At 39.5% G+C, this 17,953-nt stretch overlaps 1 protein-coding gene across 11 annotated transcripts in view; it reads right to left on the bottom strand.

The window, feature by feature from the left end:
* TANC1 (tetratricopeptide repeat, ankyrin repeat and coiled-coil containing 1) overlaps positions 1–17,953 on the bottom strand; it is a 230,894-nt gene that overhangs the window by 150,913 nt on the left and 62,028 nt on the right. For 10 of the 11 annotated variants that reach the window (XM_058549031.1, XM_058549027.1, XM_058549035.1 and 7 more), the window contains one exon: positions 6,257–6,336. In XM_058549031.1, coding sequence (XP_058405014.1) covers positions 6,257–6,317 — 61 coding nt within the window. In that variant the 5' untranslated portion in view covers positions 6,318–6,336. Of the gene's footprint in view, positions 1–6,256; positions 6,337–7,628; positions 7,740–17,953 lie in introns of all 11 variants that reach the window. The other variant, XM_058549030.1, reaches the window with a different exon arrangement.

Raw genomic sequence — 17,953 nt, 5'->3', positions numbered from 1 at the left:
AGCTTTCTCTAATTATGCCTCTCACAGGACCAAGGCAGTTCAGGATGGACCAGCTTGGTCCACTACGTGCAGGTGCCTGACATATGATAAACACTAAGTATTTGTTCCCTTCCTTCTCTAACTCTTTCATCCTTTATATTTCCCCTAAAACATATGGGAAAGCTACAAAGAATGGGGGACAGGGCCTTCCACATATAAAGTCCTTCATTAATTAAGGATGTGTTGAGATGAAACATCTCAGACACTCTATAAACTGTACTTAGAAGTCTATCCTTAAAGCTGCTTGCTGACTCCTGAAATCTCTTTAGCAAGGGAAAAAGCCTTTCAGTTTAAATTAACAAACAAAAAGGATAAAATCCAAGTACCTGATATAGACTAAAAGGCAAAATAAATTATTTTCAAAGTAGAAACCACCATACAATAGACAATGACTCGGCGCTTTCCCTATTTTGTTATGAGGGAAAAGGGTAAAGATGGCAGAAAAGCCCTTAGTATGCAAAAATCAATGGCAAAATCAGTAAAGATAGGAAGTCATGAAAAGAAGCTTCTAGAACATCACTCTTTTGCCTGAGATCAGTCCTACTTCCCTCTTCAACAAAGAAGAAACAAGAAGTTTTAGAAGGGTTTTTTATTGGTTCTTTAAGGTTTTCACAAGAAAGAAAAGATGTACTGAATATCTAACAGAAGACAGATGTCAAGCTAGACACTTTTGCAAAAAAGTTTTCTTATTTAACCCTGACAACATCCCTGTAAGGTAGCTTAGCAAGGTTAAGAAATTGACCCAAGTTCAAGTAAACCAAGAGGTGATCGAGCCAGGATCTGAATCTGTATCTTCTAATTCCAAAGTCTGTGCCTCTTCTAGACTTTGTGACATGTATGAGGGACAACAAAGAAAAACTGATGAAGGAACCAACTAAACCACAGGGACAGGATTTCTGCTCCTACTAAAAACCTGCCTGGTTCCATTCTATGTTTAAATCATAACCTAATATTTTGCAGAATTTGTTTAAATGCCCTGGTAAAGAGAAATACAATACCTTTAGATCAAATTATTTCTGCTTGTTTTGTTGCTTGGGAAACATTTTTGGAGTCAGTTAACAACAAGATACCAAATATCCATAACTCAGCAAGACAGTCACTGCACTGAATTCCTAAATAATAGTCCACAACCGCAGAAAATGGGCAATGCAGCACAGAATAATCAAAAGCAGCTTCATATTTTCCGGATAAAACAAAGCATCGTTTGTATTGAGGCATTTTTAGAAGGTACCATGGAAAACCAGACTGCAGCCTGGAATGGCTTAAAATACCACATTTAACAATCACATCAATGGCTTTTAAACTTTAGAGGCCAACAGCTTCCTTTTACGACAAATTCAAAGTGAAGGATTAGATGCAAAGCTCACAGATTAACTCAGTACATACTCAAGCTTAGAGACTAGCCAATGCCTTAATTAACACCATTACTAGCGCATTTAGCCAACCAGCTGGGTTTTAACAATGAAAAGGTGAAGGTCAAATGTTTTTCTTTTTAAATATTGCTTTTTTAAAATTGCTTCAAACTAAGCCCCCCTGCTGAAAAAAGAATATAAATAATTAAAACTGAAAGGAAAAGACCAATAAACAATTATTTTGGCATATTAAGCAACTGTTCCTAAATCAGTCTATATTTTAATGGAGGCAGTACCACAATTAAAAATTCACCAAACTTTGTTCTTCTGCCTCAGCTTGGAGCTACTTCCACACCAATATGGAGCAACTAGGAGAGCTGGATAGGGCAAAACACTATGGTTTCAAGATTGATAGAGGGCAGGACAAGGGGAGGCACAGAAAGGTAGAAGGACCAGCCCTCGCCAAGGAGGGCAATAGGCCTTGCCCATCTAATGCTTCCAGATGCCACTAGCTCCACAGTTACAAGAAAAAACCAAAACCACTCTCAACTGTGGGCTTTGATTACATCATAGATGTTAAATAAAGTTATATTTCATTCCTTGGAGACCATAGGAAAAAAATGTCCAGAAAACTAGCAGAGCCATTTACTCACTACATGGAAACAGTAGCTATTATAATGAGCTATACTAGATATCTGTGCTTGGTTAGTTTTTGATGTGGAGGGGACCTACCCAATGTCTATGACTGAAGAACCTTCTACAACGTGCATCTTGGTGGGAGGTAAAGTCCACCTTGCCCGATAGAAGCTAAGACATCCAAATACGCACTTGTCCAGCCTCTCTTGCAGCTAGAACTCAGGGATGGAAACCAGGCTCAGCCATTTAGATGCACTTTCAATTTTTCCTTGGCTATTCTTAAGCATTTTTTCTTCCAGATGAACTTTTAAATCAACTGGTTATGTTGTGTTTTTAAAAAATGACAGGATTTTTTGGGCAGTGAAAATACTCTGTATGATACTATAATAATGGATACATGTCACTATACATTTGTCCAAACCCATAGAATGGACCATATGAAGAGTGAACCCTAATGTAAACTACGGACTTGGGGTGATTATGATGTGTCAATGTACATCATCAATTGTAACAAATGTACCACTCTGGTGGGGGATGCTGACAACAGGGGATGATATGAATGAGTGGAGACAGGGAGTATATGGGAAATCGCTGTACCTTCCTCTGAATTTTGCTATGAATCTAAAAAAAGTCTTTAAAAAGAAAATAGTTGGGATTTCATTAGGGATTAAATAAGATGTACAGATAATTTTGTAAGAGCAAGTCAGTTTAAAATAACGAATCTGCCCATTCAGGAATATGGTATTTCTTTGCATTTATTCAGGTCTTCCTTTAAGTCCTTCAGTAAAGTTTTATTATTTTCTGTACATTACTTCTTACATTATTTCAAGTTTTTCTTTACATTATAAAATGGGACTTTTTTTCCTATTCATTTTCTAAACAGTGCTGCTGTAGAGAAAAGATATTAATGTCCTATGTTGCTCTTATATCCACTCTAAACTCTTATTAGGTCTAGATTTGATATCAGAATACTCTCAATGTTAGAGTGCAGTAATTATTTTTAAATCAAATACATTTAGGGCCGGCCCCGTGGCTTAGCGGTTAAGTGCGCGCGCTCTGCTGCTGGCGGCCCGGGGTTCGGATCCCGGGCGCACACCGATGCACCACTTCTCCGGCCATGCTGAGGCCGCGTCCCACATACAGCAACTAGAAGGATGTGCAACTATGACATACAACTATCCACTGGGGCTTTGGGGGAAAAAAGGAGGAGGATTGGCAATAGATGTTAGCTCACAGCTGGTCTTTCTCAGCAAAAAGGGGAGGATTACCGTGGATGTTAGCTCAGGGCTGATCTTCCTCACAAAAAAAATAAATAAATAAAATACCTTTAATAATAGTAACATGAAAGTTTTCTGATAGTAAAGGTCACTTAGACATGTGGTAGAAGGTTGTAGACCTCTCTGGAGAGCTTTAACATAAAGAAAACATCTCATTTGCCTGTTTTAGATCAAGGTCCTAACATAAGAGCAGGGAACGAAAAATAGATGCCCTCGTCTAGCCCTCCCCACGTTATGGTTTAATATTGATTTCTGCTCCCTTAGGCCTAACTCAAGGTCAAGAGAAATACAGTGCTCATTTGCACTGATGGGGACAAGGTAAATGTAATTTCCCAACAACCATTTTAAAGTTTTTAATATTGCATTCTCTGACATGATTCTATAGCCTCCAGAAAACACTTTTTGCTCAGCTATAAACATTTCCTAGGTAAAAAGCATAATCATTTAAAAAAAGAATTTTGCTATTTTTAGAGTTCACTCAATGGCTTTCAATAGTTTAATACTCACTGTACATATTTCAAATGCCCTTATATACATATAACTTGAATTTCAATACCTGCTAAAATTTTACCAGTAGTTTAAAGTAGACACATGTGACATTTTCTTTTCAGGCTAGGAGCTGAGGGTATAATAACTTTTCAACACTTCTGAAAAATTGTTTTCTTTTGAAGAATACTAACTTTAACTCAGTGATTATATTTTCCAAATTCTCAAAATAGGTTCAACATAAAAGTGTAGTTGAAGATTGTCTGTAAAAACAATCTACAAAGGATCTGAAAAGTTGAGCTCAGTATTTTAGACATATTTCCTAAATTTCTATGACTGTGAGTTCAAGTACATAAATGAATTTTCCTTTGTCTTTGCAACAAAGATAGGTTTTAATTGGAAACAGTAGAGCAAAATTTTTCCACATTGCAGGAGATATTATTACCCAAGTTTCAGAGCAGTCTCGGTAGATTAGCCAGCTTTAATTTACAGAAAAACTTAGCTATGATTTACTTATATAATGAGAGTTGGCACAGAGCTCAACACATAAATGGTAAAATTCCAAGTATTTTCCCTAATCATCTTGTGACAGCTTCATCAAGATTTAAAAGTCCATCTGTTTTGTTCCCCAACTAATACAACCAGGTTCTAGTTAAGAGAAAAAAGGCACATAACATACAGATGTTTTATGAGAAAGAAATGTTCCCATTGCTTTTTCAAGTTGGTTTGCATTAGTGAAAAGCCATAGTGTAGGATTATCATGAAGAAATAATTCAGAAAAAGCAGTAGTTGCTCTTAAAGACCAAAGGGGGAAATAAACCCAAAATCACATGCTCTAAAACTGACAAAGTCTCACACACAAACTATGTTCACCGTCTGGCCCGTCTAAAAAGCAGGGTGCCGAAAATCATTAATATACTGTTATTTCACATGAGCCTGGCACTAGTCAAAGAGGACAGTAGGTCTGTTGTGAAAGACTCCGTGACTAAGTAGGGAGTTTTGGCTTCAAGACCCTAGCCCTGAGAAAAATAACCTACTGGTTGGCAGCGCCAGCCCAACAGACAGCTTAGGATCTAACTATGCTGGAAATTACAAAGGCATCTAAAGAAGTAAATAACAAAGTTCCTAGGATGAGTGTCAGATGAGCCAAAACTGAAGGAAAAAAAATATTTTTAATGGCTTTCAGAGAACTAAAGAGAAGGAAGCTTTGGCCTTGACCCAACAGAGGGTGAATGCCCTCCGGGATAGAAATTATGTGAACTGAAAATTCTCCATAGTAACTATTCTAATTAATTATTCAAAGATAGAGGTTGATTTTCTAAGGTTAAGAGCTAACTATAGTCTCCTGTTTCTATCATTAAAAACTGGTTTCTTCTTTTCTTTGTACCTGCTTAACTAGGCATTAATGAGAAGCTTCTAATGGGACCTTAACAGCAACTTTACAATAAAGTCTCCAAAGGTAAGTTTGCCATTTTGCAGACTTGGTTTAAGGGATAATTAATAATAAATAGAAAAATTGTCTAGGTTCCATATAACCAAAAAGCTTTCTTATATAAGTACAGAAACAGCAGATATTAACAATATTATTACAGGATATTATAAGATCTTTTGAATTAAAGAGCTAACTATAATTCAGTGATGTTTTGGTCATTAAGTGTACTTGTTTATACGTTAATAGAAATTAAAACTGAAATGGTATTCAATATACAGTAACTTAGAAAAAGTCATTCTCTGACTCTGGATTAACATGAGTTGACAGAGTGAAATGGCACATTTCCGGGAAATCAATCCATGCTAACAGATTTTTATTGAGCAGTACAGGTAGACAATATGTAGTTTTTCTAGCAAAAGAAACTTGTGCTAGGGTGTAACACTGAGTGGTCACCAAAACAAACTTAGAGGAGTTTCTTACATGGAATGCAACATAGAGTTACAATGACCACATATGCACCAACAGAAATGAAATCCAAGGCAAATTAAGTGGCTCTCGTCCTAAGGAAAACTAGCAGTCTGGCATTAAGTGGAGCTACCCGTTAGGAGGAAAATTTGATACTCAAAAGATGAGGACCAGTCAGCCAGCAGTTGGTCAAACATATAAAATGCAATCGCGTGTGGATAAAGGGAAAAGGCTTTCTAGAAACCAAATTCCTGGACACACCTGCTATCCCTCGATGTCTATAACTCTGCCTCTGGATCTGAAAGACCTGTTAAAATTATGAACCTTACAAGTCTTCTAGGGAAGGATTTGGTTCACAACCCAAACTCAACTTTCAAAGTCACTTCCCATAAGAAAGCTCAGAAATATATTTAGTTTCTCATAGCCTCCAGTATTATGTGTGTTCTAACCCACATCACTTCTCTGACGGGTTCCCGACCCAATGACATCTGCCCAGCCTGGAGTGAGTGGGGTCTCGCTGCCTCACGCCCACCATGCTTGTTCCACTCAACTCATTCTTGTGCACATACCTGTTTCCTTCTTGCTTCCCTTTCCTCCCTCTCGGCTCTTCTTCAGCACAGCCTTTAACATCTTCAACGCTCCTTTGCTTCTAAAGAGAAAAGGAGGGGAGGGAAGAGGAATTAAAGGTTGTAAGTTGGAATATAACTTGCATATTGACACAAGAGGTAATTTGTGTTGAAACAAACATATCACTTAGGATAACATAAAGGCACCTTGAGTTTTACATTAATTTTCTATGACTAAATTAAACTGGGAAACTAAATGCTAAAGACACAACAAGTGTTTTATAACTTTTAATGAATGATCAGAAGTTCACGGTCTTGTTATGAAAGTTTAAAAAAAAAAAAACCACAACAGTGCATTCTTGGCATTCCACATCTAATTAAGGTTATGAGGCTAACTCTGGGCACGTTACCGTAGGATGTCTGGCATAGGAATGCCGGGCTCCCAACCCCAGTTCATCAAAAGAAAACATTCAAACAGAGAATCAAAAAGATAATGGTTAAGAAGGAAACTACATGGTTAAACGCATGTTTTACAGGTGCTACTGATTATATAACCACAAGGAAAACATTTTGGAAGGTTATCAGAATGAAACATACCTCATAAGCATTGCAAAATAAATACAATGGGAACACATTTTAACCCTGATGTCAGGGGATCTGCTCAAACAGGACACACACTACAATAGATTTTAACTACATATAGTTATGACTTTTTTGGGGGCAGGGGGAGAAGAAAGTAGAACAGACCTGTGGCATTACAGCCGAATCCTTTAAATAATGAGCTGTATTTTTAAGCGGGGTTGTACTGAGCATAAAAACAACACAATGGCCCAGGCCTCAGATGAAACATGAAACCATCCCTACAGCAAGAAACAGACAAAAGGACTATTATTTCATCATTTGGTCAGTCTCCTTTAGCTCTCTCTTCCTTGCACTAACTCAGATGAGATGGCTGGACAACTCCAAACAGTAACAAATCTGAGTGGGTTGTGTTACCATCACACCCTTGTTAATGTACTAAGGAGAGGGAGGTAGAAGGCAAGCAGGTTGCTGCTGAAAGAAAGTAGAAAAAGAAAGGCGAGAGAGAGGGGAAGGGAGGGAGAAACTCCCACGTAGCAGAGGTCTCCCAAACCTGCCCAGTTAGCTTGCATGCTTAAAATGGCCTCAGTGTCACATCCCACACAACCTCACCCCCAGAGTGAAGCAGAGGTTTTGTGGGGACCACTGAGCGGTCCCAACGTGCTGCCATTCACAGAATCGCACAACATAAGCACACAGGGTGACCTTTCTTATCATTTGGTCCAGACTCGTGTTTATTTTTCCAAGCCCTTTGTTTTCTTGGTGGAGAAACAGAGACCCTGGGAGGCTGACTTACCCAGGGGTCACACAGCTAATTAACAACAGGGCCAGAATCCGAATCCACAGACTCCCAGCAAGGGTCCTCCTTCTTCCACTGCACCAGCCTCTCCTCTCAGAGCAATGAAAGCTTTGGGCAACAGCAAGCAAACAAAAAAAAATTCAACAACAAACAAACCTGAGAGACACTCAGAAGATAAAACCTTAAGCAGAATTTGGAGAAAGCTATAGTGAAGTTCATTAGGGTTAAACCATCTTACAAAGAAGTCTTTACACACAAAAAGGGCATGGCTTAGAGCCTAATTCTTTTAAAAATTGCTACTTGAATGAACCCTGGTGAAAAAGACTTGGGTTTCACCTAAAGGGCAAGCACTGAATCTGGAAGAGAGCCAGTCTGCTTCCCTAGGGGAACTGTGGAAACACAAATTTCTCCTCATGGTCATGCTTAAAAGAAACAATGTAAAATGTTGTAGCATGAAAAATGGAGGGCAAAATTAAATAATAAATAGATGCCTGGTAAGCACAGACATTTTCTTCTCCAAATAAATCAATCAAACTCCAGGGTTTGTCATGTAGCAAAGACTACATACTTTAAAAATAAAACAAAGAAAAATACTGGTGGAGCCATGCCAACAGAGCTCGTTCCAGGTCCCTGAGTCAACTCTTCTGGAGCCCTGTATTTCCCTTGATCACTGACCAGCTCAGGTCCCATCCTGGTGGTAAAGCTATTCCTGATTAACAACTCTGCTCACCACCAATCCACAGCAGATCCACCATGCTACTCAGAATACACGTCCCACGGGGCAAGGACTAGGAGACACTGCCTTGGGCATCTCATCCCAGACACTTTGTATGCCTACTTTGGGGAGCTCAGCTGTTTTCAGGATAGTCACATCTTCCACATCAGTGGTCTTGAGTAAAGTGAAAGAGGCTATCAGATATCTGCTGTAATTTTTTTTCAGTTCTTGCTTTCCTCCATAAATAGCAAGTCAAGGCAAAGAGTTTAAATTTGTATTCTAAAAGCTATTCCAACTGTGATCTAGAGAAACTTTAACTGATTGCACCTGAGTGCAAAAGTAACAACCACCTCCCCCCAGCCACCCACACACACAAACTGGAAAGGAAAAAAATAAGACTGCTCCCAGTGAGTTAAATTCTGAATTTAACACAGATCAGAGGGGAGCTACGCAAAGTCACCCTGGAGTCCTAATCATCCGTAGCCTAAAAGACATAACTGGAACTTGATATTCATCAACAAATCTAAAGAAAGACTGTGCCCATCTGAAGGGAGATGGTCAGAAAGAACTATAATAATAGGCCAGAGGGGCCAAACTGGCAGAGTATAGTCCTGAGAAGATTATTTGGCACACCTGATAGAATCTATATATTTATAAACACACATCACCATATCCAATTCTGTAAATAGACCCATCGGGCTATCAGAGCCTGGTGCTATTAAACACTGGCATCATAACTACTTTCCCTTGTTCTGATTCTATTTTCACCAAGAAGGCCCTCATAATTTGGCTCCTTTCTTAGCCTAACAAGAGTGGGGGGAGAGTGTGCTGCTCCAGTCAACCCAACACAACCGTCTGGCTTGTTGACAGATATGATTCTCCGAATAAATTAATAAACCGCTGTTCTGGCTTTAAACCAAAGTTCTCATGAGCTTTGTTAAAGGGAGTCACTTTGCCAAGTATAGTTCATTTAAGACATGGAGAATATTGAGTTTCTGACCCCACTCTGAGTACCAAATGGAAGACAGTGGTAAATCCTTGAATGTAAATGCCACCATGAAGCAGTCTTGTGAGGGCAGCCAGCAGGCTCTCCCTGAGCGACACCCTCCGCATCATCACACTTCCCTTCCTGAAACAACTTCAACTACTGTCATTTTTCCCCTAAAAAGGGTGAACACTGACCTGCCACAGAAATGATGCAAACTAGCCTCCCAGACACAGTAATTCAGACCCAACTGATTAAATGATAAGCCCAATACACTGAAAAGAAACTGCCAGAAGGTATCAGGTTGCTACTAGAGGACCATACATGTGGCAAGGAAGCACTTATAGACAAGCACTATAGGATAAAACATAAGAAATACTTTTTTCACTTTAAATATTATATTAGAGACCAAGAGGCACAGGTATAACTCAAATAAATACTGGCCAAATAGAATCCCTCAATTTCTGCCCATAAAACCTTAGCCTCTATGACAGCAAGCAGTACAAATATATGGTTGGATTTAAATACTTAAAAATAAATCTTTGAAAAAGTAGAGAACTTCAGAATTTCTTTAAATTACTTACTTTTGAGGAAGAGAGGAAAGACCAGCCTCTAAGTTATAACTGAAATTAACTAATGGGAGAAAATTTCCTATAATGTTCATTTATAAGAAACTGAAACATGAGTATGTGACATTACCCTTAGAAGACCAACAACCTGAAGTCACCTAATTTTCTTATTTTTCTTCTATCATCCAACATCTAAGTTTCCCAAATGCCACAGATTCTTCCTTCTAAAAGCCCCAGCAGCTAAATCAACTATCAAGCTTACTTTCACTTCTTGGATTTCTCCTTTAAAACATAAAATCTTCAGGGATAGACAATGTCCCCAGGTTATGTGTTAGAATTCTGCAGTGATTACAATGGTATATAAAATATAACAAAAATTACCCTAGATAAAACAGATGATTTCAAAACAAGCCAAAATCTATTTCAGCTCGCAATCACAATGGCAGTATTGTAGCCATGAACACCTTGTCTGCAATCAGACTAATACTAGCATTAAAATTTTCCTCTTCTGGAGTGCTATACTGCCTGTTTACATAATTTCAAGTCGAATCTGTGAGCTGAGGGCAGGGACCATGTTTATACTTTAATAGATACAAACAGAAGCCAGAACACAGGCTTCACACCCACTCTGTTCTCAATATTTGTTGACAGATTTAACTAGGCTGCAATGAACACAGATGAGAGATTTCCTCCAAATCAAGCAATTAACCAACATTTATAGCAGTTTGTAAGTTACAAAGACTATTCCTATATATTCTCATTTGCAAGGAATGCAAAAAAACTCAGTTAAATCCATGTGACATCAGGCAATGAGATACTAGGGAGGAAAATGCTGCATTTCATAATATCCCTTCATGTCCACACCTGAATTAACCTTAAAATTTCAAGATAATAATAAAATCTTATATCCAGTTATCCTGAATATCTAAACACACACTTTGTGCATACTCCATTTGAAGGAGCTTCTCCCATCAAACCATCATCCATCTGACCTCAAAGCAAAGCTGTCTCTGAAGGCGCCTCCTTGTTTTGTAAAAGTAAATCAATAAAGCCCAAGTAACAATATTTACAAGCAAAACACTGGAAACTAAGGTGCACGTAATTATTTTTTAAAAAAATTTTTTTTAGAAAAGAGAGAAACACTAAAAATAATTTTCGGGGCTCGAAAAAATTTTTTTCAACCTAGTAAGGTCTGACATCTAAATAATAGCCACATCTTCTGTATGACTACCTTTAGAACTTTTCTTTGCATTAGCAACCTATAGTGTTTATCAAAAGAAAGGAAATGGGTGGTGGCAGTGGGGGGTCTGAAGCAACCTACAAGATAAATAATATAGAAGAGAGCAAATAAGAGAAAACAAAGCAGAATAGAGACCACCAAAGGAAACAAAGAGGTCTGTTAGAGGGGGCACTGGCTGTTAGCTGGAAATTCACGGAAATCTGCATTATAGAAGCTTCCTGAAAGCAAGAGTCATATCTAAACATTCTTTTAGGGATCCCAGAGGCTGGGAAAAACCAACCTTTGATGAATACCTGAAATTCCAGGAGGTCTCTCTCACTTTTTTTTCCCTTTTTTTTTTTTCTCTGTAGTAGATAAAGCCTAGGAATCAAGAGACCTCATCCTAGCCCTGGTCCTAGCATTGTGACTGGAAACCAGTCACTGAACTTCCCTAGGATTCAGATGCTTTGTCCAGAAAAGCTGGGGCAGAGGAGAGTGGGCTATTAACCAAGCAATCAGAAAGCAACTGTGATAATAAGAATTGCCCTTTGCTTTTGCTTAACTTACACAGCTGGGAAATATGGCATCATTAGGCTATAATTTATTTCCTAAGACACACAGGGCCAACCATTTGGTCTTCTTTATTCAAACCCATTCTACAAATTATCCCTCCAATTCTACTGTTCTGTTCTTTATAGTTAGGTTTGTCTTAGGCAAAAGGACTTCAGATTTGAGTGTAAGTTACTAAAAGCATAGTAAATTTACAGTCACTAGTAATGTGAATTTAAAGAGTTCTGGGCATGAAGTTTGAACTCAGATGTTTAGGTTCTGATGCCCAAAATTAAGTGGAAACTCCCTATTAGATTAAAATCACTTTCAATCTATATTTAAAATATTCTGTTGGAAAATATACAAGTTGTTTCCGGAGAAATTTCTTAACAAAAGCTGACTCTCCTAAGCCAGTATTTCAAGTCGCTAGAAAATTACTACATGTAAATTTTTTTAAAGAAGTTCTCATTTTGATAACTACTTGGCAAAAAGGAAATTTCACTTTTGGAAGAAATATGAAGAAGCTACTTCCTTCTGGCCACAACAGTCATTTTTGTATATTGTGAAGGGATTTGTTACCTGCGACTTCTCTCTCTGATTCCACACCCCACTTTGTACTGACAGATGGTTATCAATCAAACTTACAGTGAAAAATGCTGAACTCTACAAATCCCTGATGACATTTAGCAATGTACCTTATATACAACAAACACTAAATAAATCTCTTTAAATGAATGAGTCGCAGGTTGTTAGGGAAGTCAAAATCGATGGTGATTCTCTCCCACAGGGGTTTGGACTAATAATTTGAGAATTCCTTGGGTACCAAGTACTAATCTCCAAATTTACAGTCAAAATTATCTGGCTTCTACACGATAAACAGCACACTTCCACAGCTGGATCTATTTTGTTATCAGGCCTTCAGAAGCACGGCTGCAAGAAAGTTTTACTTTCGTATTTCAAATATGCATACAAAAGGGTAAGTACAATGACGGAAAGGCCAAAACTTAAGATCAATACATTCTCCCTCCAACCAGGAAGGGCTCAGAAAGAGAAATAACCAAGAGCAGCCTCCTTACATAATCATTGCCTCCCAGGCCAATGGCTATTGTGCATGGTGGAGCACCAGTCTTGCAGAAAGCCCCTGCTCACCTAGAAGCTGTCTTCACCTGAACACTCTCCAACCAAGCACCGACCTCCCCGCAACCCTAACAGCAAGACACTCCTAACTAGAAGACAAAATAACTGCGAGATTATCACCACCACCACCACCACCATCCGGATATTCATAGCTATTTAGATCTATTAGAGAAAGCAAAGGAAGTTCACAAGTCCACTTCAAAGCCCACCTCAAAATCGCCTCTCCTCTTAGAAGCCTTATTTACCTTATTTTAATTGCTTACCCACCTGCTTCCTCCACTAGGCTGTGAGCCTCTGGATGGTGAGATCCTGCCCTGCTCCCCACCCCAGCACAGTATTTGTCTTCTCATTTTAATATCAATGGATACATTGTGGAGGAACATAATTTTAATCTGTCTATAACTCTCAAAGGGAATGGCTGAACCTCAAAACAGAGTGCCATTCTTTAATAAACTTAAATATGTAATATCCTCATTTAAAATGCAAGGCCCTGAGCATTGGAGGAACTTGCCCTGACTCTCCTGGGCCCGCAAGTGGCAGAGACAGGGTTACAACCTGATTTTCCAATTAAGGAATGAGCATCGAGTTAGCAATTGCAGGTTTTTCATTCTACATGCATTCCTAAGTATCTACTCAAAGAAGGACACGAAATCAAATATAATATGATGGAGGAGGAGGAGAAAAATGTCAACAAACATGGGCAGGAAGGAAGCTACAAGTGCATGCCTCCATTTTCTCTACAGAGCAAAAACAGGGTATGAGAGGAGCAGTGAAGGTTCAGAATAGCCCCTGTAGAGGAGAAGGTGGCAAGCACAAGATTAAAAGGACAGCTGAACAGCTCTCATTGCCCAGCCCAGGTTTCAGAGCAGGCCATGGCACCAGATGATGAAACTGTGCAATTCCCTCCTCTGATGCTCAGCCCCCAGAAAGAACCATCCAGAGGATGAGAGGACTGATCAATGATTGGGTGTTCGGAGCACAGGTGCAACAAGACTGTTAAGGGTACTCGTACAAGAGTGCTCAGAGTGGTGTGCCAGGGAATCAAGGCTGGACAGGAAGAGAGTGAAGCCTTTAGAGGTATGACAGCCAGAGAGAACAAAGAGATCTCAAAGAGTCTCAAAGAGATCAAAGAGCAAACACAGTGGGACTAAATGAATGAGGAAGTTGAAAAAGAGTCTGGTCCTTTTAAACGAATTTTAAAATTTTGGATGTGGAACAATTCCAGACAATGATACAGCCTACATGATAGCTAACTGCATGGTTTTGTAAAGTGGAATGTCCTCAAATGAGGGTTGCTGGAAGCAAAGACGTCAAGGAACTTGATTCTTGGTCTGGGGAGGGGCCATTCAGATGCTACTGCAGTCAGGGAGGCAGGATTTGGGATATCAACCACCATCCTAACAGCTAATATTTACTAAGTGTTTACTATATGTCAGTTAAGGTGAAGAGTTATACATACATACATAATCTCATTTTATCCTCAAAAAAAATCATCTATGAGATAGTTTATTATTTCCTTTTTATAAATAAGGAAGCAGAGGCTTAGAGAGATTAACAACTTGCCCAAGGTTACACAGTTAGCAACGGTGGAGCTGGGACTTGAACCCAGGGCTGACTTGAAAGCTCAGGCCTGAGCAGTGGCCTCCAAAGTCCTCAGTGAACTGGGGGGAGAGGGCACAGGGAGGTGACCAGGAAAGCACAAAATACAAGCCTCAGAGACAAGGCAGCTTTTGCATGAGAGTGGAACTGTAGTTGTTATGGGTCCAGACAAGGAGAGCTGGGAGAAAACTAACATCAACTCTGGGCCCAAGTGGCCATGAGGCCAAAAGCTCATGGAGAAGCACCTAGGATTTGAATATGAACCACAGTCTTTGAATGTGGTCCCATCCTCTCTCACACAGCTGGATGGAGAACATGACTAGGATCAAAGGATGCTCCTCTGTGCAAGGTTTACAGCAACTAGAGACCCAAGTCCCAACCCCTCATTTTGGTGGTTACCTCCATCACAACCATGCTCTGATTACATTCTCTTCTCTTTTCCCTTCTCCTTCCTGTTCAGTTTTCCACTTGTATCCTACAACAGAGCTATGATCTCCAACTTACACTGAGCACCTCGTTGATGTGTGGCAATTACAACTCCCTGAATAAAGGTAGGCTTTGGGCAAGTTATTTCGCCTTTCACAAACTCATCTGTCTAATGGGAATACTGCTCCCTTTCCTGCTAGGCTGAACAATTTCAGGTCTCTTCCATCTGAAGGTGCTATAATTTTAAGGGGGAAACTTTATTTCTTGTTCTTCAGACCAGTGTAATCACGGTAGCTGATAAACCATCACCACAGATGAAAAAAGAACCCTTCAGAGGAGTCTATGGCATGGGTGATAGCCTTTAGTATACAAGGAGAAGAGAACTCAAAGATATGTCAGAAAATCCATCTTTCAAAAAGCGTTAAAAGGCACTCAATCAATCAATGCCAGCTGAATGAAGTCTGGTATTATAAATCTAAAGAAATTAAATTTTTAAAATTATGCTGCATCTGGCCTCAAAGTGAAAAAGGTCAAACAACTTCAAAGATGACCCGTGAAAGGCAGCTTATTCATTACCAAAAGATCTCTTGCTTATGTAGCTGACAGATGGATCTCTCACTTAAAGCCGCAGAATATAAGACATCAAAATCCCTCCTCCACTTCTGTCAGTGACTTGCTATGATGCTCTGAACAAGGTTATAACCTCCCTGGGCCTTAATTTCATTAGGATGGGAGTTCTCAATCCCATGTAGTTTTTTTTAAACTCCTCCAGGTGATCCTAATGTGCAGCCAGCCACACTTATTTACTCCTAACTATATTCTAGGCTCTGCTTGAAGCACTCAGCATATTAAATGACATAGTCATTTAATCCTCGCAACCACTCCCTACAGAAGGTACTATTAGTATCTCCATTTTACAAGGCCATAGAGAAGCTAGTGACTTGCCCAGGGTCACATAGTTCAGAGGGGGCAGAGCCAGGGTGCCCATCCAGGCAGTGTGGTTCCAGAGCCTGACCATACAATCCCTATCCTATGCCTCCTTTTTTGTATAAAAACAAAAGACTAACTCCTAGGGGGCCTGGTAAGGTGGTCAAACACAAACAAAACTGCCAAGTAGGGGGAAAAAAATCATCTTTGGCCATACAAACACACATCCCTCCACTCCCAGAGCAGCATCCCATGCCCCAAATCTATCCTGAAAAAGAGAATCTTCCTCTATTGAGAGATACCTACTCTGTCTACTCCCTCAAGTTCTGCTAGGCATCCAACTTAGAGTTATTTCAAACTACAGTGCTGTCAATGTGTGTGACCTGGAGGGGGCATGCAACAAAATACATGCTAAAATGAGCAAGCTCTTCAATTCATGAGCTCACAGGGGAGAACACTGGGAGCTGGGCCATACCGCCAACGGGGAAGACTATGTGGGGCAGAGACCTCTGTGTCACATGGGCAATGCTTCCCCTATTCCTAACACTTTCCCAGAAATTAGGAACTATGTTATTCAAGAGGAGCTCAAAAAAAAAATTAAAATTAAAAAAAAAAGAGGAGCTCAAAAAACCACCCCATTTCTACTGAATGAATTGCATGAAGCTTGTTAAAAAGGAGATGGAATGGGGCAAAGAATGGCCTGGTGCCCAAGCTTTCTTTCTCTGAGCAGTTTTACACAGTCTAATAAATGTAATAAGGTTTTAACTTTGGACACCAAGTTCTAAAATAAATTAGGGTATGCTTGCAGTGATAATGCAGTGGAGAGCTTAACCAAATTCATACACGCCACACAACATCATCTCTTCTCATAGCTAAAGCAAATAATAACACATGCATCACTGTGCTCTTATCTGAAACTCGTAAGGGAAATCATTCCTGGCCATAATATTTGGTTGCAGTAAGCAGTCTTAAAGGGGACTGCCACGGGGCCTGTGAGAAAGATCACATGGGAATGGGCGATGGCTTTATTTTCTAATTCATTCCAGCATCCCCCAAATGGGGAATACCAGAGCTCCAGACGATAAACGTCCAAGACAAGTCATGCTGGGAAATAAAAACCAAATATGTTCAGACTTTCTTTTTGTTTTTAATGTTAACAAATCCAGTCTCAAAGCAAGATGAGAAAGATACAAGAGTGCCATCCCAGGCAGGAGTTTGTGATCTTTTAAGCGGCATGGACTGCTTCAGCAATCTAGACCCTCTAATCAGAATGTTTTTGAATGATTCTGACGTAGAAAATACGATGACAAAGAAAATCAATGGTATTGAAACGGATATCAAAATATTTAAAAAGCCAATCTGTGATAATAGTAATGTGTGCTTCTTAATGCATAAATAACAAGACACAGCAGCAGATCTAATAGCTACTGTAGTTTCCTAAGCAGTGATGGGCATAAATGATAGTTTAAATTATCTCCAACACGGGATACAAAAATCTGTAATTTCTGTGTGCCAAAGCCACAGGTGCTACTGACAGTACACGGTTTGTTGCCCACTTTCATGATTAAAGGAAAGGCCATGTTTTGGTTAGAAGTTAGTGAAAATAAAGATGTAAATTTTTTTCTCCACCCATCCAAGTTCACACACCCCCTGAAGCCCATCCAATGCCTCCAAGGGTTAGGGACCCCGACCCAGAGAATCAGAGTCAGACTCAACGGAACAATTACTCAGAGTTGCCAAGAGCTCGGCTAATTGCCCAGGTGTTTCTAGAGAAACAGTAGCTGAGTTTTATCCCACTCACAAACTAGTGAAATTCAGAAAATTAAACAGTAATTTAGTGATTGGCACACATTAGCAGGACCGGGCGTCCACACATGCACCACTCCTAGCAATTAAATGCCAAGTCCCTAGTTTTTAGAGTGGTCTATAAAGGTTCCATTTAACAAGAAAGTCCATCACCACCAAATCACTAACTCACCCACAATAACAGCCTGGCAATGCAGGAGAAAGACCTGTTGAAACTTACAATGTGAGACAATATGCAAAAATAGGAAAGTTGGGTTGAATATTTGGGACAAGTGTACTTTATATTGGTTTTGCTGTTCTCTTGGATGCGCTCCCTATTTTCTTTTTTGTTTGTTTGTTTTGCAGAGGAAGATTCACCCTGAGCTAACATCTGTGCCAATCTTCCTCTAT

The sequence above is a fragment of the Diceros bicornis genome, chromosome 10, assembly GCF_020826845.1.
Source record: "Diceros bicornis minor isolate mBicDic1 chromosome 10, mDicBic1.mat.cur, whole genome shotgun sequence".
NCBI lineage: Eukaryota > Metazoa > Chordata > Mammalia > Perissodactyla > Rhinocerotidae > Diceros > Diceros bicornis.
This window is presented reverse-complemented; position numbering and strand designations above follow the sequence as displayed.